This window comes from Gallinula chloropus (assembly GCF_964237585.1).
Source record: "Gallinula chloropus genome assembly, chromosome: 6".
Lineage (NCBI taxonomy): Eukaryota > Metazoa > Chordata > Aves > Gruiformes > Rallidae > Gallinula > Gallinula chloropus.
The window spans coordinates 3778626-3800203 of record NC_140091.1 but is presented as its reverse complement, the minus strand read 5'-3'; the positions used below and the strand labels follow the sequence as shown (position 1 = coordinate 3800203).

At 48.4% G+C, this 21578-nt stretch overlaps 2 protein-coding genes across 3 annotated transcripts; both read right to left on the bottom strand.

Annotated features, from left to right (window-relative positions):
• Positions 1 to 4291: 4291 nt before the first annotated feature.
• Positions 4292 to 8751, bottom strand: LOC311193649 (cytochrome P450 2J2-like). Of its 2 annotated transcripts, none has more exons than XM_084266551.1 (9): positions 8510 to 8751; positions 7784 to 7946; positions 7520 to 7669; positions 6781 to 6941; positions 6143 to 6343; positions 5787 to 5898; positions 5365 to 5552; positions 4754 to 4892; positions 4292 to 4608 (listed from the first exon to the last, which is right to left on the bottom strand). In XM_084266551.1, the coding sequence occupies exons 1-9, from the start codon at positions 8696 to 8698 to the stop codon at positions 4433 to 4435; spliced, it is 1479 nt and encodes a 492-aa protein (XP_084122677.1). In that variant the 5' UTR covers positions 8699 to 8751; the 3' UTR covers positions 4292 to 4432. The 2 variants fall into 2 exon arrangements, with proteins under 2 accessions (XP_084122677.1, XP_084122676.1); XM_084266550.1 differs by having other exon boundaries at positions 5787 to 5919; positions 6167 to 6343.
• A 3230-nt stretch (positions 8752 to 11981) lies between these two features.
• Positions 11982 to 20516, bottom strand: LOC311193129 (cytochrome P450 2J2-like; the record flags this gene model as incomplete). The annotated part of the gene is made up of 8 exons (XM_084265855.1): positions 11982 to 12160; positions 12639 to 12777; positions 13710 to 13897; positions 14064 to 14205; positions 15715 to 15836; positions 17861 to 18001; positions 18614 to 18776; positions 20310 to 20516. The coding sequence occupies 8 exons, from the start codon at positions 20514 to 20516 to the stop codon at positions 11982 to 11984; spliced, it is 1281 nt and encodes a 426-aa protein (XP_084121981.1).
• Between the last annotated feature and the right edge of the window lie 1062 nt (positions 20517 to 21578).

Sequence of the window (21578 nt, the reverse complement as noted above, 5' to 3'; positions counted from 1 at the left end):
GATCTCTGCTGGAGAAGTGCGAGCAGAGCAACCTGAGTGACTGAGGCTGGCCCTGCCCCAAGCTCTCCGAAATCATCCCTTCCCAGCTGCTTTGGCCTTTGAGTCCATACCCCCCCCTCCCCCCCTCCCCCCCCCCCCCCCCCCCCCCCAAAAGCCATGTCCGAACATGACAAAACTAAAAGGCAGGTGCTGAACAGTCAAAGCAGATACCCGGCTCTGCTGGCTTCAAAAGTAGCTGGTAGCAGGCTGTGCCCATCTGATGGTGGCTTTGGGACAGGTATTTGATGGTGCATGTGCACCACATTTGACTTGTGTTGCTTTGTGTTGTGGAAGAAGCAGGGACTTCTGCAGCTTCAGTCAGCCATTGCACTGTGAGTCTCTGCCATGGCTGGTATCAGCTCCCGCCTCATGCTCCAGGTTTCTTGCTCTTTTGGGGACATTGTTTGTGGCTATTTTGGTGTTCCAGTGCTGAAGGCAAGGCATAGAGAAGCACCAGCGATGCTGGAGCAGTGCCTAATGCATAGGAGTAGAGCTGCTGCACAACTTTTCCACTTGACATAACAAAAACAACCCACTCCTTCCTTTATGGTATGGGATCCTTACATTCAAAAATGGGGCCTGGGGGCCTGGGTGTTTCCCCAGCTGATTCTAAAAAAAGAAGAAAAATGAAGAAAGAAGAAGATTCTAATAATTTATTCTGTCCATGAGTAGGGAAAGAAACTCTCATTGACAGGGAAAGGTGAGTTTGGAATGGAAGAGGGAAGCGATCAACATGTATTTGCTAAGGCAGAGCAAATAATTGTGTTATTTACAAATAACACATGTCAGAGGTCAGACAGACACCAGAGTGAATAATGAAAACTGAGAGAGACCAGGGACTGGTCTTCAATGGCTTTGAAAGCTTCTTAGGTGAAAAGCAGTCCCCAGATCTTAGATGTTTTCTCTAAAGAAACCCAAACGCGCCGGAACCACAGAACCACGTGAGCCTCTGACAGTGACACAGGACTTAGAACCGTGCTAGGATTGCAATGACCAGTCAGAAGGACGGCTCATTGACAGAATCCCGGTGTGACAGGGATGTGATGTGCAGAGGACTCTCCCATGTGGCATAAATCTGCCACTGCACAGCAGCCACTTTGTAGCACAACCTGGGGGCATGGCTCCTCATGCCATCCCACCTGGCTTGGCCTACAGTAGAATCTGCTTCTACCGCCCCGCAGCCTCCTAAATAAAACTCTAATTAAAACTCCAATTGAAGCCACTATGGACCCAGCAGTGCCCATGGTTTTGCAGCTAGCAGACACCTTCTTGGCAGGTGCTAATGGCAGAAGTTAAGGAGTAAGGCTTTTAAATCTCTGTGCTTTGACAAACTGACAGAGGGGAGGAGGTGGGATGGGAAGGGAAAAGCCTCAGTGATTGGGGCCCTTGGTGCAGGATGTGTTCCTCTTGCCTTTTCTGCTGCCACCCACATGTTGGTGTGTGCTAGATGCCCGTGGTCCATCATCACTTCGGCCTAAAATCTATGGGGCAGATGGGAGAAGGGACACTTCCCATCTTGGGGAGGGCTGAGGCAGGGGGGTCACAGGCTGGGCCTGTGCCAGCCTCAGTCACGAGGCAGCGCACGGATCTGGAAGGGCTTGGGGCAGCGTGTGAGGCTGAGCGTGAGGGTGAAGGTCAGTGCAGCAGTTGTTGGTGCCTGGAAGGTGTGAGGGCTGTGAAGAAGATGAAGAGCTCAGTACTGGCGAGCTGCTCCCCAGGACAAGCCCTCTGGCCTGGAAAAGGAACAAAATTTAAAAAAAAACCACGAAGTCCAGAACCACCTTCAACCACCTCTGGGCTAAAAATAGGAAAGATTAGGTCTAGAGAGTCACATTTAACTTCTTTGTTTCTGCAGCAAAGGGAAGATGTGAGAGCCCCTTACCAGGAGCAGGCCCACAGGGCAGCTGGAGTGGGGAAAGGAGGAGGAGCTGGTTCATCCCACTTCTAGTGAGAAGCTGGTCACGTCTCCTGTGTTTTATGAACAGGTTGGTTTGGTTCCCACCACGTGTCCTCACATCCCCACCTCATGGATCTGACAAACGGGAGCCTCAAGTGCCAGAAACAGCATCTGAGTCCCTCTTGTTTCCACCTGGCTGCGCCTGGTGCAGAAAAGCAGAGGAAGGGGCAGAGGCTCCCCTGGAGGAGCCTTACCAGGAGCTGTGCTCAGCTGCTGTGAGATTTGCTGTATGCTGTGTGACAGTGCTTGGCCCCAGTGGGCAGCTGTAGGGCCACAGGTGCTTTCTGCAGGGCTGTCCTGTCCTTCTGTGCCTCCTCCCCTCTGTGCTTGGAGGAAACATACCGGTTTGAATGAAAGGATTTAAAGCCCACCTGGCCATGAAAAAAGATGCATGAAAAAAGATGCTTTTGAATTCCTTGTTGTAGTTTTGCATTGCTGGGTTCTGGTGGAGAAGGGGAGGCTGTATGGGTGGCTTCTGTAAGAAGCATTGAGAAGCTCTCTGCAGACCCCAGAGATCAAATGCCAGCCGGCTCAAGGCCGTAGTCATTGCTGACCAAGGCCGAGCCCATCAGCGATGGTCACAGTGCTTCTGGGAATCACATTTAGGAGAAAAAAAAACCCTTAAGCTGACACTTTTTGCTCCCAGAGAAGTGAGTGAGAAGATGTAAGGAACTGTGCAGACACCAAGGGCGGGGAAGGGGGAGATGAGGCACTCCAGGTGCTGCAGAGAAAGATGCCCCTGCAGCCCCTGGAGAAACCCATGGTGGAGCAGGTGTCCCCCTGCAGCCCATGGACAAGGCCGAGATCCCACTTGCAGCCCGTGGAGATGCCCCACGCTGGAGCAGGTGGAGACATATGGAAGATGCCGTGACCCACGGTGGAGCAAGCCCCTGCCAGCACTTGCAGTCCACGGAGAGAGACAGAGACACAGAGAAGAGCAAGAGAGAGAGAACCGCGGAGGAGCAGGTTTGCTGGGGAGGGAGGGAGGGTTGTGACCCTGTGGGGGACCAGGCTGGAGCAGTCTGGGCCTGAGGGACTGAGAGACATTCTATGATTTATGACTGCACCCCTTAGCAGTGACCCACACTGGGGCAGCTGGTGAGGAGCCAAAGCCCCATGGGAAAGAACTCATGTTGAAGAAGTTCATGGAGGCCTGTCTCCCGTGGGTGGGTCTCCACAGTGCAGCAGGGGAAGGGTGTGAGGAATGCCACTCTAATTGCAGAATGATCTCTCCCTGTCCTTCTTGTGACTCCTCAGCCTCTCAGTATAAATATTTTCTTCTCTGTCCAACTGAAAAGGGGAGTGATAGAGCGACTTTGGTGGGTGTCTGCCCTCCAGCCAGGGTCAAACCACCACATTCCTTCGGAAGATGCTGTAATTCTCAGAAGAGATGCAGGGTAAAACTTGCTTCCTCTGCCAACACCCATCAAGTACTCCAGGAAAAAATGAGAATTAACAGGAGAAGCTTGCTTTCTCCTTGCTTCCTCAGCAGAAGAGCAGGAGCTGGGGGAGTGTGAGTGTGCTATTGGTGCTGCGCCTGTCTGCCAGTCAGCCCAGTCCTGCTCCCAGGAACTGCAGCTTCTCAAGCATCGGGACCTCTCCAGTGTCCCATGGTGTAACTGAGCTTGATGCATTTACTGGTCTTAATCTTCAGTAGGTGTTGTTGGAACTTTTCTGTCTTACATGTGATGCTTTAAACTAATAGCAACTTGTTGCTGGTATTTTCCAGGGAACCTTTTGATTCATGAGACTGGGTGTGTCACGTGCTGGAGCACAGCTTAGCTGGGCACCCTGTACTGCTGGAGCTCATGCCTCTGCCACCCAGGCACACCAGCCACTTGGTGGTGCTGGGCAGGTAAATAGGAGATTTGGTGTACCTGAAGAGGCAGGACTCAACTTCTATAGCTACATGTGCACATATTTTATAGAAAGGTAGGTGAAGGTGGAGAGCCCTACCCGTGCTTCATTGTGTGTGTTTCACTCGTCATTGCTGTGGCACACGTGGACCTGGTGAGAGGCTTTGATGGCTTCCCTGCTAGTTTCCTTCTACTGTCAGCATCATTTATTTTCATCAGTTCTGTAGGAATGGCATGGGCTGTTACAGTGACAACCTCTGTGCTTCCAGAGATCAGTGCCACCGCTGTGGGTCAGGCCCTGTGTGCCTGTCGCTGGGTGGGCTCACAGCGCCTCTGCTGCTCCTCACACCAAAACATGGTGCCAAAGGCTCCAGCCAGTGCTGGAACCTGCCTGTGTTGGTCTTTGCTTTGCAGAATGCATCACAACAAAGATGTTTTGATAACGATTTATTGGTGTGTGAGGAAGAACTTACAGAGGCACTTTGATAATGGATGAGTTTGAGATGGGGAGCGGCCCTGGGCTCATTTCCTGCATCCCTGCCACAGGCTTTTCCCTGCAAGGCCAGTGGCCAAGGCTTCCCTAGCGAGGCACAGCGCAGATCTTGTAGGGCTGTGGGGCCATTGTGATGCCCATCTTGAACTGGAGGTTGAGGGTGGTGTCTGGAGGTGCCTGGAAGGTGAATTTCTGGAGCAGAGTCGTGAAGAAGAGGAAGAGCTCGGAGCGGGCCAGCGCCTCACCCAGGCATGCACGCTTGCCTGTGGAGACAGCCACCCGCAGCATCCTCAGCCTGTGCTGCTTTCTCCACCAAAAAAGCCTCTGCCTTCCCTTAGGACCACAGCCCAGCTGGAAGCCTCATCCCATCCCCCCAGTATGGAAGTACCAAAGTCCAGCAAATCTTACCTAGGGAAAAGGGCATGAAAGCCTCCCGCTTCCAGAACTGCCCATCCTTCAGGAAATGCCCAGGGTTAAAAGAGTTGGGGGTTTCCCACTCCTCCTTGTCAAACATGACAGAGGTTAAATTTGGGAGCAAGACAGTGCCCTGGGAGGAGAAAAATAAATTGAGACTCTGTGCTTAACAGTAGGAGTGTTTGTAAGTTATCTTCCAGTCTGTACATCATGAAGTAAAATTCTGCTGAATTTCTTTGTCCAACACCCCCTGCACAGCCAGTATTTTCTACTCGGTGCTCTGCTTGGAGGTGCAATGATTAAATTCTCATGGTTTTCCCTCACCAGCATAATTTTTATCTGTTGTAATCGTGGGCCAAAGTTCCTACAAAAGCTGTATGAGATGGGATCTGTGCCTTGAGGGTGTGTGGGGGTGTCTCACTCTGCATTCAACGTGCTGGAGATTATTGAGTGCCAAAAAATACATGCTTGAGTGAACTCTGGACAGGGCAGAGCCGCTGTGGCTCTGCCCCTCCTGTCTGCCTGGGAGGGATCTGACCCACTGAAACCTGCCTGGGGAACTCGGAGGCTCTTGTTAAAGTCTCAGCACTCAGGAGCAGGGTTACCTTTGGTATGTGGAAGCCATCCACGACCGTGTCCTTCACCGTTAGTCTTGGCACGTTGAAAGGGATGATGTTGCTTTTCCTCTGCACTTCGTGGATGACGGCGTTGGTGTAGGGCATGTTGCTCCTGTCCTCCAGGGCTGGCTGCCGCGCTTGCCCGATGACTGCATCGATCTCAGCTTGCACACGGGCTGGTGTGAAAGAGAAGGGATCAGCCAAAGTTCAAGGAAAACACCAAACCACCCGTGGAAGAATATGGGGCAGTTGCTGTAAGGGTCCCCTAGGAGGGGCCTGGGACACCTGCCCCTGTTTTCACCTCTCTGGTGTGAGTGCTGAGGGATTCCCAATTTCTGTCTCAAAACACAGTCTCACAAAGCTGTGAGAGCTACAAGCAAGGGAAAGCAAGGAGCTGCTGCTAATTGTACCTTGGATTTCTGGATGTATGGCCATATACAGGAGAGCCCAGCGGATGGTTGTGGAAGTGGTCTCAGTCCCAGCAAACAGCAGGTCAAGCGCGCATGCCACGAGGTTTTCCTCCTGGAAGATGCTGTTGTTGCCCTTCACAAAAAGGTATGTTAGTGCCATGGTAACAATGAGGGAGGCCCTGACCCCAGGTTTAGTTCAAGTTGACCCCCAGAATTTTGTCAGCAGCTGCTGGCCTCCATCCTCTTGATGGGTGCCCTGCACCTGACAGCCATCCTAAGTTCACAAGTGCCCACAGGGGTAGCTCAGGTGGACAACTCGGGCTCATTTTTCACCCCTCCTGATGTCGAAGCCCCACTGTGGTTTGTTCTGCATTACTGACCTTGGCCATCTCCTGCAGGTAACTGTCAATGAAGTCCCGGCTCTCCGTGGGGTTCCAGTCTTCCTTGTGCTTGTTGATCTTCTCTCTCACAAAATTTTTCAAAGATCTCCAGTTTTTAAAAATGGTTTGGTGGGATCCAGGGAGGAACTTTATTATAGATGGGAAAGAGTTGTACAGCTTTGGGCACAAAAGGAGAAAGGCAAAGTGAATAAAGGCCTGAAAACCCCTTCTGTTATCAACCTTTGAGAAGCTCACAATGTCATGCTTGCTAAATTGCTGGAGGTGGTGGACACAGCTCAGCTCCAGAGGAGAGTTATGGGGGTTGGTATTCCTACTACAGAGAGACTTGTGCATTACCTGGTGTTACATGAAGCAGGTTGGCAGTCAGTGGGCAGGAAAGGTGGTTTTGGTTGAGGGAGAGGACCCATGGGCATGGCACAGTGTGCCAATAAGGCCAAAAGCAATTATGGACAAGTCTACCCTGAACAAAGGCATGGGGGATGACAGCAAGGTTTGGTGATGAGAACACTGTAAGCTTTGAGGTTGACTCCAGAGAAGATACTGTGGCAGTGCAAATCTGAGCCCTGCCCATGATGATGGCAAGAGGACTGTACCTGACTCATGATGGTCCCATGGAGGGTAACGGTCTCGTCCATCAGCTGCAGCAATTTCTGGAATTCCTCATCATGGTACTCAAAGCGGTTGCCGAAGGTGACGGAGCAGATGATGTTTGAGACGGCGTTATTGATTTTAAAGTGAGGGTTGAAAGGATTCCCTGGGGAAGGAAGAGGGAACGATCAGTTCTTTTGTAGCCTTCACAGAAAAGGAGAAGAAAACACGCTCCAAAGAGGGAAAATATTGAACGAGTATGAGTGAAACTTGTGACCCCTGATGGGCACCCTCCCGTGTCACTGCTCTCTGGGACAGTTTGCCAGCCCCATGAGCTGGCCAAGCTTGGCTGGGCAGCTCCAGGGTCCAGCAAACATCCCACCCTTGGTCCTGGTTCAATCAGATTGTGGAGATGTTTCTTTGCTTTGGAAAGCAAGGTTTGCAGGAAAGTGGTCGTTATTGGAATTCATTTGAACCTGAAGTGTTTACACACTCAGGATTTGCCAGAGATCTCCAAGAGAGCAGGAGGCAGCGGGTAAGCTGTGAATGATGCTTTGGGAGTTACCTGGCTGCATTCACCTGTCAGTTTGTGGGCAAAACACCTGTAAAAGGTATCTGGAATGCTGGAAAAATGCTCACATCGCTTTCAAGGTGAAATATGTTTAGGTATACAGTACATCATGGGTGAAATAGGCCATCCTGGTGCCTGCCTTCAGCACAGCTTGTAAGGTCCATGGTACTCACCCTGCTCCTCCCCAAATGCATCCACAAGGTATCGACACTCCTCCTGGATGCGCTGCTCCAGGCTCCTCTTGCCCAAGCCAAAGTTTCGGAGGGTTGTCAAGGCAAATCTCCTCTGCTGCTTCCACAAGAGCCCGTTGGAGGAGACCAATCCTGGCAGAAACACCATGAGCCAAAGCTCCCTCCACTGTGGAGGAAAAAGCTCTGGGGCTGTGCAGCACCTCCAGCTGTCTTGCACATATTCCTAGGTCCCCAGGGATAACTCACCCATATTGCTGAAGATCTCAATGTCAATAGGAATTTCAGGGCGGCCGATGAAGTTTTCCCCTTGGTTTACAAGAACCTCCTTAACCATCCGCAGCCCATTTACGAACACAAACGACATGTTGCCCATCTGCACGCTGAAGATCTCCCCATATTTTTCAACAAGCTGAGGGAGGCAATACATGAGAGTGGTTTCTTTGCAATGGCTGTGCCTGCTGGGACACACAGCCCTGGCTGAAGGTAAGGGAAGCTGAGAGTGGGAGAGGAGACATGGTGTTTGCACAGGTGCTTTCTTGTCTGCATGTGGTCTTTTCTTCCCTCCTCTCTTCCCAAATCACTGCTTAGGGCTTGGTGCTAATTGGCCATAAATCAGGTAAAACTCTCCAGGTTTGATTGTTCAGTCCTGCGTTTTCCCAGCTTTTGTTTCAGTCCCTTCTCAAAGGCCCTTCCAGTCCCCGGTCAGACCTATGGGGCTCGTACAGCCCTGGCTGTACCCATGGTGTCAGACCATGCCCTTTACCCAAGTGCAGCTCCACGCCTGTGCCCCTCCTTGTACCTGGGCAAACTTCATGTTTCTGCCAAGGGAAAACCTCCTGCCCAGCTTGGGATGAGCTCCTTTGAGTCCTTGTGGGCCATGGGGCCTGGGTTAACCCCCTCCCCAACCCAAACTGGTTGTGTAGCCTTAATCCCCTTCATTCCCCTTCCCTGCAGTGCCCACAACCCCCATACCTTCTGCACCATTCTGAAGGGATCCTTGAAGTCCATCAAGTACATGTGTCCTATCAAGGGGAGAGCAAAGGGGCTGGGAGGGAAGTTCTTTGGCTTTCGGTGCTTCATGTAGTCAGCGACGAGCAGGAAGACGACGAGGGAGACGAGGAGCATCTGGATGGAGATGCTGTCCCAGAGGAAGCGCAGCATGGTTGGATGGTGGGGCTCCACAGGTATGTTTCTTGCAGCAGGTCAGGGTAGGTAGAGCTCTCGGGGCACCACCAAACCCCCCAGGGACAAGGAGAGGTGGGCAACGTGCTGGCACAGCTGTGAACACCAATACGAGACAGACAATTTGCTGACCTGACCTGGAGGCTACATTTGGACTCCTGCATTCCCAGGTCCCAGCAAGGACAATTTGATTCAACCCCTTCTTGATTAAACTAAAGCCTTTCCTTTGATCTCATAAAAGAAAACCACAAAACAAAACACTTCCAGCCCCCCCCCCCCTCCTCCTTCTCTTCCCTTCTCCCACTGCTGCTTTACAAAAACCAGCCAGACCCACATCCTTGTTTAAAGGTCAGAAATGAGCTTTGTGTGGCTGGGATTAAAACCTTCCAGCAGCCTTGCTGTGCTGTTCCCACAATCCCATGGCTCAGCACAAGCCCCACTCTCTCTCCTCCCCTTGGTGCCCTCACCGTGCCGTGTCCCGGCCTCAGCTTCCCAGTGCCAGGCAGGCTCCTGCTGCTCCAGCTGCCTTGTGCTTTCCTCATGTGCAGAGGCTCATTCACTGGTATGAAGAGTCCCAGGCTGAGCCCCAGGTCAGTGGGGACATCTGAGATAAAGTTGCACAAACCTTCTGACTCACAGGTTGAGGTTTAAGTACGTCAGGGTGACGTGGACTGGAAGCCAACAGCCATCCAGGATGTCCAATGGTTTCCAAGCATGGTCATTGCTGGAGAAGTGCGAGCAGAGCAACCTGCTCTGGCTAAGAGGCTGGCCCTGCCCCAAGCTCTCCGAAATCATCCCTTCCCAGCTGCTTTGGCCTTTGAGTCCATGCCCCCTGACCCTCCCTCTCCGCCCCTCCCCCCTCCCCCCCCCCCCCCCCCCCGCCTCCCCCAAAAGCCATGTCCAAACCTGACAAAAGTAAGGTAGGTGCTGAACAGTCAAAGCAGATGCCTGGCTCTGCTGGCTTCAAAGGTAGCTGGTTCCGTTTGTTGTTCTTTTGGGGACATTATATGTGGCTGTTGGGGTGTTCCAGTGCTGGAGGCAAGGCACAGAGAAGTACCAGCGATGCTGGAGCAGCAACAAACAGGTGGGAGTGGAGCTGCTGCACAACCTTTCTTGATGTTCCTCACCTGAGGAACTTGAAAAAGTGACATCACTGCTTTATGATTGAAATTCAAGGGAGAAAACTGCTTTCAAGGAGAATATCTCCTTCTGTCTCTGGGTTTTAGGTACACTTAGGCATGAGCCTGTGGAGATGCACGCGCTCCCCGTTACTCACTCAAATAACTAAAACAACCCGCTCCTTCCTTTATGGTATGGGATCCTTACATTCAAAAATGGGGCCTGGGTGTTTCCCCAGCTGATTCTAAAAAAAGAAGAAAAATGAAGAAAGAAGAAGATTCTAATAATTTATTCTGTCCATGAGTAGGGAAAAAAACGCTCATTGACAGAGAAAGGTGAGTTTGGAATGGAAGAGGGAAGAGATCAACATGTATTTGCTAAGGCAGAGCAAATAATTGTGTTATTTACAAATAACACGTCAGACAGACACCAGAGTGAATAATGAAAACTGAGAGAGACCAGGGCCTGGTCTTCAATGGCTTTGAAAGCTTCTTAGGTGAAAAGCAGTCCCCAGATCTTAGATGTTTTCTCTAAAGAAACCCAAACGTGCCGGAACCACAGAACCACGTGAGCCTCTGACAGCGACACAGGACTTAGAACTGTGCTAGGATTGCAATGCTCAGTCAGAAGGATGGCTCATTGACAGACTCCCGGTGTGACAGGGATGTGATGTGCAGAGGACTCTCCCATGTGGCATAAATCTGCCACTGCACAGCAGCCGCTTTGTAGCGCAGAGCCCAAGAGGGGCGGAAACAAAACTCGATTTAATCTTGTTTTCCTGTTAACTGTTCGGAGCCCAACCTGCACATGGAGAAGCGACTTGGGAAAGGTGAGACAAGAAAGAAATCATCATCTTTGCTGTGACTATATTCCGAACAGAAGCATGCAGGGGTTGGCATTTCTAAACATTAACACTTGGTTAATTAACATTAACAGTTCACATATAAGGAAAAGTTCTCTACAGGGTGTGTATTTCATTAACTCCTTTCTACAGAGACCCCCAGTATGGGCAGAAGCCATGCCTGCAGCACAGGGTGCCACGCCCTTGGCCCACCTCCTTGGCCCCACGCTGTGGTCGTGCCCGTCATGCATGGCCACAAATCTCTGCTGTAAGCAGAAGGGAAGCAGGCGAGCCCATGACTTCCCCCTGCAAAGCCTCCACGTCGCCATTTCCTTCCTGATGGTCTGCAGTGAGTCGCCGCGGGCATCACCCTTGTGACACTGCTGCTGCTCCTCCTTCTGTTGGGCTTTGGCTAAACTCCTCTTGAGCAACCCCAAGCAACTTTTGCTTTGCAGCTTCTCTTTCCTGTTGTGTATTTCACTACCAGGAAGGTTTTTGGATGAACCTTTCCCACACATACAGTTGCAACACTGTGTTTTCACAGCCATTCCCAACCTGGCAGCATGGCTCCTCATGCCATCCCACTTGGGTTGGCCTACAGTGGAATCTGCTTCTACTGCCCCGTAGCCTCTTAGTTAAAACTCCCATAGATAGATGAGATCTTTAAAAAAAACCTGCACTGCATGCTGCTGCTGCAACAATCTCTATTGCCATTGCAAAGCAGCAACATGGTGGTGTGGGGAATGCACATCAAACCAAGGCTGAGGCCACCTCAGCCTCAGGATGGGCCATGGCCACTTGGACATCCAAACTGGTGCTGAGGCACGAACCCAGAGCTTGAATGTCCAAGGCCAGTTACCCCCACCAACCAGGGAGATCCCAGAAAACACAGCCCATGGCTATTTAGGGTGCTGTAGTGTTGGGATTTAAGAATTGGTCTCTGGGTGGTGGAAAAGCCACTATGGACCCAGCTGTGCCCATGGTTTTGCAGCTAGCAGACACCTTCTTGGCAGGTGCTAATGGCAGAAATTAAGGAGTAAGGCTTTTAAATCTCTGTGCTTTGACAAACTGACAGAGGGGAGGAGGCGGGATGGGAAGGGAAAAGCCACAGTGATTGGGGCCCTTGGTGCAGGATGTGTTCCTCTTGCCTTTTCTGCTGCCACCCACATGTTGGTGTGTGCTAGATGCCCGTGGTCCATCATCGCTTTGGCCTAAAATCTATGGGGCAGATGGGAGAAGGGACACTTCCCATCTTGGGGAGTGCTGAGGCAGGGGGGGTCACAGGCTGGGCCTGTGCCAGCCTCAGTCACGAGGCAGCGCACGGATCTGGAAGGGCTTGGGGCAGCGCGTGAGGCTGAGCGTGAAGGTGAAGGTCAGCGCAGCAGTTGATGGTGGCTGGAAGGTGAACTTCTGCAGGAGGGCTGTGAAGAAGATGAAGAGCTCAGTCCTGGCAAGCTGCTCCCCGGGACAAGCCCTCTTGCCTGGAAAAGGAGAAAAAAAATCCCAAATCCACAGAGTCCTGAGCCACCTTCAACCACCTCTGGGCTCCTCGCACACACTGCATTGCACAGGCTGTGGGAGCTTTTCTTCCTCGAAAGGTTAGGTGGCAATGTTCACCCACACATTTTGCAGAAACCTTCCCCAGAAGTTTACTGCTGAGCAAACTGCGACGGCTCTTCGGGCAGATGAAGAGGGGGAACTCAGTGATAAAAACCCATCTACTCAGCTTGCTCAAAAGGAAAAATACCCTTATTTTTTTTCATCCTGCGATAACAAATTGATTTTCCTCCTGCTCTGAGCCATCAGTATTAACTGTTGCTGTGATTTTCACTGTGGGGAAGGGCTGAAAGCTGGACAAAGCAGTCCTCCCTATTCTGGAGGGGGTGCCTTGGGAGAAAAAAAAACCCTGAAGAAAGAGCATTGCAGAAAGGAAAAACATCTCCCTATCCATCATCCTACCTGCAGAGAAGGGCAGGAAAGCCTCCCGCCTCCTGTACTGGCCGTTTTCCAGGAAATGTTCAGGATTAAAGGTGTCTGGAGTCTCCCACACGTTTTTGTCGAACATTATCGAAGTCAGGCTGGTCATCAGGGTGGTGCCCTGCAAGAGGTGGAGAAAATGGGCGATGACGTGAAGAAGAAGAGAGGACGTGTTGGCAGACTAGTTTATTATTAGCTCTGTTCCACACACAATCTAAACTATTACTTTTTTTTAAGGGCAAAATGTTTCTTCCTTAAGCTCTCTAATTAAATGAGGGTGGAAGCCTACAAGATTGTTCACTTCTGTGCTCCTCTATTTTATCACCACAGTGTTGATCCATACCTTGTGCTGCTGTCACTGGTGATGCTAACATAAACTATCTTTAAATTGATAACGTTGTGTTTTGATAGGAATTGGAAGCAATTTAACCAAATGGTTTTCAATCAATCCGCTTTATTGTGCTTTTTTTTTTTCCTCTTTTAAACCTGATCTGGTTTATCTTCACATTTTCCATCAGAAAAATGAAAATATTTTAATCAGTGGGGAGCAAAATGCCCAATTCTTTTTTTAAATTAATTTTCCTTGATACAAGCAGTCAAATACATGGAAGTGAATAGATATGTCTAAATTTGCTTTCATAATGCCAGAACAGTGTGTCCATATCAATACCTACTACCTGTCTTTTATCAAGTGCTACATTTAATAGATGGCTTTTAATACTCTGTGGAATTAATAAACCCAAACTTTGCTTTCTTATGTTTCTTGGCCCTCTATTCTCATAATGCCTGGAGGGCATCTTGTATAAAATTTAAAGGATAAACCTTGTAAAACTGAAAATTATGACCAACGCTGTAGGATCTCACAGTTCTCCTCCTTCAGGGGGTGCGACCCATGAGAGCCCTACAGCACCCATCAGGAGGGCTTGTATTTTCCATATAAGCGTGGTATGTCCATGAGATCCTGCTGATTCCCCTCCAGATGAGATCCTGGCACTTGGGCCATGAAGACCTTGCTTTGGTGAGGCAATGGAAGGGTTGGTGGTCTCCACGTACTTTGGGCAGGTGGAAGCCAGCCAAGGTGGTGTCGCTGGTGGACATCCTAGGCACCCCCAGTGGTACAACATTGCCCATCCGCAGGACCTCGCTCAGCACCGCGCTGGTGTAGGGCATGTTCTCCTTGTCAGCCATCGTGGGCTGGCGGGACTGGCCAATCACTGTGTCGATTTCGAGCTGCACTTTCTCTATAGGAAGAGAGTGAGGGAAAAGAAGACCTGTGCTCAAAAGGTTCCCAATAAGAAAACCTGGACATAGGCATGTCCAACATATGGCAAAGATGGAGATGACTTTGGGTTTTGAGTTATACTTATCAGGTTTTGGGCTAAGTGAAAGACCCATCAATGGCCTTACCCTGAATGTGGGGGTACGCAGCCATGTAGAGCAGAGCCCAGCGTATGGCAGTCGCTGTCGTCTCAGTCCCAGTTAGGAAGAGGTCCAGCGTGGAGCACAGCAAGTTTTCCTCATGGAAATATGAGCTGGTGTCACCCTTAAACTTGAGGAAAAGCATGACAATGAAAACTCTTATTAGGGAGAAGATGCTTTCAAGAACCCAATCCAAAACCAACCCATACATAAGTCCTGCTGCTGTTTTATTATCCACCTCCCCTGGACTTGGAAGTTCCTATCCCTTACTTCCATTGAATTTCAAGCCCTGTGGACTGCTTTGAAAGACACTCTGTTTGCTGTAGAGTGACTTTTGAAAGCAGGTAGTGTTTTTAAATGTGAAGTTTCACAATAGCAAAGACAGGGCTGTGAGCTCTCATAGAAACGTGAACATTTTCCCTGAGAGTCCTCCTACGCCTCATGACAGAATGAAAAATGGAAGAAGACAAAGTGTAAATACTTTCAAATGAAAAAAAAAGAAGAAATCTGTGTGTTTTCAGAGTGATCAGGCTCCTGCTGTTGCTAAAAAGTTTGAGGCAGAAGAGGTAAGGAGGAGAAGGCAATGGGGGAAGCACAGGCTTTTGTGACAAAACAGGTTTGCATTTCATCTCCTCATTTCTTGGGTTAAACTTTAGGTGGATTTGGGTATTTCTCTCTTACTTTTTCTATTTCCTTCAGGTAACAGTCAATATAATCTCCTGCCTCAGACTGGTCCAAATCCTCCTTGTGCTTTGCAATCACTCCCTTCACAAAGAATTGAAGTTTCTCCCAGTGCCAGAAGATTTTCCTAAAGGGTCCTGGTAGCCATCTCATGACCGAAGGAAAAGCATTGTATAGCTGGGGAGAAATCAGAGTAAAAGAGCATCTCTTGAGTTAAAAAAAGATAAAAGCAGGTATCACAGTTCAGATGATAGTGTAGTTCATTAGCTCTGCTAGGTACACATATGTAAACAAGCACAAACAAGGTAAGAATCAGGCAGATCTTTTATGCTGATAAAATTCTCTAATATTTGGTGGCCAAAGCTGTCACCTAATGTGAAGTAGCCACTGGAGTCAGAAGTGCAGAGAAACCCCTTACTGCTGGGGTCCCTGGAGGGGACAGGGGTCAGACCAGCCCCATTCAGAAGCTATGGCCTCACATCCACCTACTTGGTTTATAAACCTGGAGATGGGCTTGTCATTTAAAAAAAAAAAAAAAGTTATTTGAGAAACTGGTTGGGAAAGAGTTGGGGGAAAAGAAGGGAATTTACACTGAGAGTGCTACTAATTGGCTCTTCTTTGTTGAAGCATTGATATTTTTAAGGTTTTTCCACCGTTCCTTGGCTATGTCAGGCATAAGATGGGTTTTACAATCCTGCAGTGTTTTTTCTCTGTGTGCCTCAGTACTTTTAATTTGCTTCCTTGTTTTCCTGATGGATTTTTGCGTGTAAACCCAATGTAAAACGATACTCATGGTCATTTCCTTTATAATGTGACTCTTTTTCTACAGGGAAAAGCAGATTACGTTGGTGCCTTAAAGACTCCAGTTTCCAAGCTCTTCCATGCAGCTGAAGCTAGAAAAGCATCCGACAGGCTTTACCTGGCCCCAGAAGCTCCCGATGAGCAGCAGCGTTTCAGCCAGTGAGTGCAGTAATTCCTGGAAGCGGTTGTCGTGGTAATCGAAGCGGTTCCCAAAAGTTATGGAACAGATGATGTTTGAAACAGCACTGTTAATTTTGTAATGAGGGTCAAATGGTTGTCCTGGAGGAAACAGAATGAAAGACAGCTCTGCTTTTATTTCTTTAAAGTCTCAGTCAAAACTGCATTCTCTACCAGATAACAGTTGTGAAGCTGGAGTGAGACCTCACCTGCTTTACACCTAGGTGGTGTTAAGGCTTCACCCAATGTCCTGAGGTCCCCACCACCCCCATCAGCTCCAGCATCCTGTTGGGGGTTGGATGCTGTGTGCCACGACATCCTTTCTCCAAGAACACCCCCTCCTGTCTCCAGCCCAAGCTGCTGGCACACTGTGGTGCTTTGGCCCTGGCTAGAGGCCAAATGCCCACCAAAGCTACTCGCTCACTCACGGAAGAGAAACAGGCAGAGCCTCCGTGGGTTGGGATAAGGACAGTTTACTGCCAAAAATCATCATTAATATAGAACTATAACAGCCAGTTACACTCACACCCAGTGCTAACACAGAGTACCTTAGTGACCCAATGATTACAAAGGGCTGCCTGATGGCAAGGACCAACTGACCAACCAATCCAAAATCCTGGCAGTACTCCAACTGTCCTAGAGGCAAACAGCCCCTACCCTTCCCCAGCCAGCTGCTTTTATGGGGAAGTGGTGTCAGGTGGTGTGGAAAACAACCCCGGCTAACTCAGCTCATCTGGGCTGACTCAGCTCACCTGTGAACCCTGGCCTGGCCAGAACCAGGACACACAGGCTGACATAAGCACAGAGCTGCTGAAATAGGGTTTGGGCCATTTTTCAGGGACAATGACCAGGAGCAATGCCATGGTATGACCATTGGGTTTGCATGCTCCAACATGGTTTTAATGACAATTTTAAACACCAGGAGAGCATCCCTCAAAGCTTAGCCCGGGGCAGCATGTTCAGGTCTAACCACACTGCAAAAGTGCTGTTGCATTGGCCTTTAACTGTCCACCACAAATGGGATGGGAGAGAGGGGTGAGGATTGCAAGTCTCTGCGTCTGCCTATAAAATCCAGCACATAGCTCCCAAAAGAGTAAAGTGTGGAGTGACATTCACCACATCTGTGTTCCCTGGGAGAGCTATCAAGCAAAGACCATCATCTCCTCGGGCACGTTTAAGCACCTGGAGAGTTACTTGCCATGATATGAAATACTAGTATCAGTAACAAATCCAGTCCAGCCCCGAGCTGCTGTCAGTACGCTGGGGAGCATCACTTTGAAATGCAAGGCACTGCACACAGTACTGCTGATCTCTCCACTCTTCAAGAAAGTAATTAGACTGGGCTGGTGCTCAGATATTAGAGTGATGGACATGATCACTATTTGTCATTACTAATGGGAAGAAAGGCCCAAACCAGCAGCTTAATTAGTTTATTGATTAGGACTATAAAGGACTATAATCAATTGGCAACATGAAGTATTTGGCCTGTTCAGTGCAACAGCAATTAAAATGGAGCAAGTTCAGTATATAATTTCACAATTCCTATTTAGATCTTTCTTGTTTACTATATATAGCTCCATAGAATTAGCTAAACCCCATCTGCTTCTATTTAAAGCTGAAGAGCAACATCACCCATGTACCAACATACAAATTATTCTTACTAATATCCCTCTGGCACTTCTTAAAAGCTGGACCATAAAAGAGCAAGGCACATGCTTCATCTGTGCACGATACAAAAGGAAAGCCTGACTAAACAAGTTCTAAAATACTTTGCAAAACCAAGGACAAGCAGAGGTTAACTAAGCCTCTGAGCATACGTGCCTGACAATAGCAGAAGAGCTGCATTTATTCCTTCACAGAAGGCAGGAGAGACTTTCTTAGCCATATGAACACGCAAGTTTTAACAAACAGCTCTATATATTTGCTTAATATTACTAAGGAAGAAGTAAAATAGTAGGCCTGGAGTCCAAAAGAAATGCTAAAGGTGCAGTCTGGAAGTTTAAGATAGAGATTTGAGGCACTGAAGAAATGTTCTGTGTTAGGGGCTGCGTTGGAGTAAGAGTTTTACTTCTCATCATTCATTTAGCTGGAAGCTTAGGGCATGGTGCTGTACCTTAACCGCCCACCTTTCTCCTCCTCGATTGTCTCCACGAGGTACCGGCTCTCCTCTTGCACTTTCTCCTCAAAACTCACAGCGATGCTTTTCAGTGTGGCTGAAGCAAACTTCCTCTGTTGCCTCCATATATGCCCATTTGATGATATCAGCCCTGTAGGTGGGATAAAAAACCCCCCACAAGTGAACAAACCCTGCTCTGGGTCACGTATCAGCCTTGAACAAAAAACCCCCAACCCAAAGCAAACAATCCCTGCAGACATTGCAAAACTATAGCTTTGCCTGGGAATTAAAATTCAAGAGTAATTGGCTTATGCTAAAGATCTAGCTTTATGGATTTGCTTTAATCTGCTACTTTGTCACTTTGCGTGGGAAAAAAAGGTGTAAGCCAAAATACTATAAGTACTATCACGCTGTTGGCAGAGCTGCAGGCAGGAGCACCATACCCTGTCTCTGGAACTATATGCAACCAGGGGGAGAAAAAGTAAAGGAGAAATATGAAAACCAAGGGGAAAAGTCTTCAACTGTGTCGATCACTGGGCAGCTTGCATTTCTTTCTCCTCTTTCATCAATACTTGGCTCTGGTCCCATCATCATCCCTAAACCCCAGAGAGATGGAAACACACACCTGTGAGATTATGAGGCTGAATTGTGCAAGTTTTATGGGTGCAGTTAGCAAGGGTTGAATTCAACCTGTTTCTTCCACTCTGATATCATTGCAAATAGGTGAAAAAATTGGTACCAAAATCCTGGTAGCTCTTCTTACCAAAGCCTCTGAATATTTCTTGAAGGAGTGGAATATTTGGCCGATCTGTAAATATTTCAGCCTGGTGAACAAGAGCTTCTCTCACCATCTGGTACCCGTTGACTACCACAAAAGTCAGGCTTCCAAACTGCACGCTGAAGATGTTCCCGTACCGACCAGTAAGCTGAAAGAGAGTTCATTGACCCCTGAGAGCAAGAAGGTTGAGATTTTCAAAACCCACCTGGGCAAGACCTCAAGTAATGGCATCTAATTTTGAATTTAGCCCTGTTTGGAGGAAAGGGACTTACAAAAAAACCTGAACCTGAGTCTGCAGGTCCCATCCAACCCATACTAGTCCATGAAGGCTGGAGGTGGCATAAAAACATGCTAGATAGCTGTAGTGTGGGAGAGATGCTTTGCTTATATTTTTTTAGCAGGTATGACCTGGGTTTCTCCAGGCCATTGCATCAGTTTCACTTGTAAGAGGGACACTACTTGCTTTATAACTGCTCCACCCCTCTTCTTCACAGGAAGTGTATGAGAGGTAAAGGCACCACCTGGGTCACCATGCCCAGGCTCTTGCTGCCAAGGGTAAAGCACAACAAATGATCCATTACATGTGTCTAAAGTAGTGTGGTTTCTTGCCCCAGCTATCCCATTTAGAATGCAGTTCTGACTGCCAATGGCTAGAAGCCTACTTCTAATTTTAAGCCTGAATGCATTTATGGCTAAATTATAGACATTTTCCTTGCATGGACTTTGCTGCCACTATTGTCTCCTGTGCAGCATTCAACTCTGTGAGGTACCAGACCAAAGGGCGATCATATAATCTCTAGAACTCAAGCTATCCACTTCTTGGTATGAGTCTACATGGAAGGATGCACATGGTCACCCTGAACTGCTGTGGTGACTCATGAAAGTGATGTGAGGCCAAATGGGTGGCTCAGTCATTGTGTGCATTTAAAGGAATGAGACTAATTTTATTCATAATTGCGTGTGTTGACAAAATATCCTGAGCACGCTGCCTCAGCCTTCCCCAAGGGTTCCTGGAAGGGGCTAGTGACCTGTGAAGCACAGGGTAGATAGGCTGGTGTCAGCCTGCTAAGAAAAAGCAAGAGGTAAATAATGACCAGAAAGGTTACTTGCACCAGCAAGTCAAAATTTTCCTTCCACTTTTCCAGAGAAGCGTACTCAGCATGTTTAAAATATCTCTCATTGGCTTTGGTGGGAGTCAAAGCTCTGGAAAACTCTCCAGAGCAATCACTGCATCTTTCTGTGACACAGAAGAAGCCACAGGGATCGATAACTCCAGGTCTTAAATGTTTCTTTCCGTTGTAATGTGGGAAATTGTGAGCAAGGGCAATGATAGTACAACTTCCAGAGGTGATGTTCACAGTCCAAACAGTTCATTTCTCACACAGCTCTTGCCATCCCTCCCCCAACCTCTTCATTTTAGCAGGAAATTGTCATGGTCAGATGGGAAGAAAGAAGAGGACATTTAGGTCTTCCTCCCTTACAGGTTCCTTTCCCATTGGACTTTCCTACTCCCAAGGAAGAGGAGGTGAAAGTAAGAGATAAACCCAAGAAAGGTCATCTCTTATACATGATTATTATATAGCGAGTTCTTTGGAGGCTGCCCTTGCTTCTCAGGTTTGGTGACAAACACCACTAAAGAGGTAAAATATTGTTAGTAGAGAAATGTCCAAGGAGCTCTTACCTTCTGCAGTGCAAGATGGAGGGGCTGCTTAAAGTCCACAAAGGTTCCCACAAGAGGAAAGAGCTGTGGCCCTGGAGGAAAATTCTTAGGACGTCTCTTTTTCACAAGGTCAATAATCAGAAGAAGTGTGACTAGAGCCACCAGAAGCATCCGACCGTTCAGCTTTCCCAAGAAAGAAACCAAATCAGGCCAAAACTGAAGCTCCATCTTGGCTGATAAACTCACAGAGTTTCATCCCAGGAAGGGACTTGATGCTGGTGTTACATTTGCAAAAACAGGAGCAAGAAAGGACTGGAAAGAAAACAAAACCAGCAAGGATGCTGATAGTTTAGTGGGGACAGGACTTGCCATGGGCAAGCTGCTTTCTCATGTACAGGTACTTCCAGACCAGTTGCTGAGTAGCTAAGTTTAAACACTGGGATCTCCAAAGCCAACACCAAAACCTCAAACCTTTTGGCCAAATAAAAGCAATCTTACAATCATTTAGCTTTACATCTCTGTTAACTCCCTAAATTCCTTATGGAAGAATACTCCTCCTTCTGCCCTCAACAAGGCGCTCCTTTATACAGACACCTCACTGGGATTATGAGCATTACAAACATTTGAGGTTAGGAGAAAGCAGCTTACTTGGCTAATTACATATGGTGGGCATTGCATAATTTAAAAAACAGTGAGGCATCTGAGGTGATGGACACCATACAAGTCACTAAGGGGCTGATCCTGTTAAATGCTAAGCGCCGTCTGCAAAGGGCTGGGTGCCCTCAGTGCCCACCAAAGCCTGCCCAGCTTTGCCAGAGTCATCAGGTGAAGTTCAGACAAGGGAAGTACAGCAAGAGCTCTGCCCAGCCACTTAGACAAGAGTTAAAGGAGCTTAATTTCGAGACTGAGAATTTAGGCTCATGTGCTTGCCAGCTAAAGGAGAGATTGGAACTTATGCATTTAAATCTCCTGGGTTTTCTGAAAATCTCCTTTGAATAAACCTTCATGCTGTCCCAGGGGAAGGCTGCAGTGGACTGACAGTGATCTCTGTGACCGTAAGTCAACCTCACATCACCTGCCAATATCTCAGCTACAACTTGTTCAACTTGTTTCCAGGTCTTTGTTTGTTTGTTTGACTGTTTGTGTCTTTTAAGACATTTACTTTACAAATGGCATAAATTTTCACCAATGCAAAATTTTCAGTAATGATTTTTCAAATTATTTTCCTAGAAGCTATGGTGAGAAATTCAGAAGAATGGTACATTTTTCTCTCACATTTTTCAGAAAGCT

Excerpts from the sequence above, each read along its gene's own strand:
- LOC311193649 (XM_084266551.1), bottom strand. The coding sequence starts at position 8,698 with ATGCTGCGCTTCCTCTGGGACAGCATCTCCATCCAGATGCTCCTCGTC. Across the intron at positions 6,344-6,780 it reads ATGGGACCATCATGAGTCAG|CTGTACAACTCTTTCCCATC; the intron begins GTACAGTCCTCT and ends TTGTGCCCAAAG. Across the intron at positions 5,899-6,142 it reads GTAATGCAGAACAAACCACA|GAGGAAAACCTCGTGGCATG; the intron begins GTGGGGCTTCGA and ends AGCATCTTCCAG.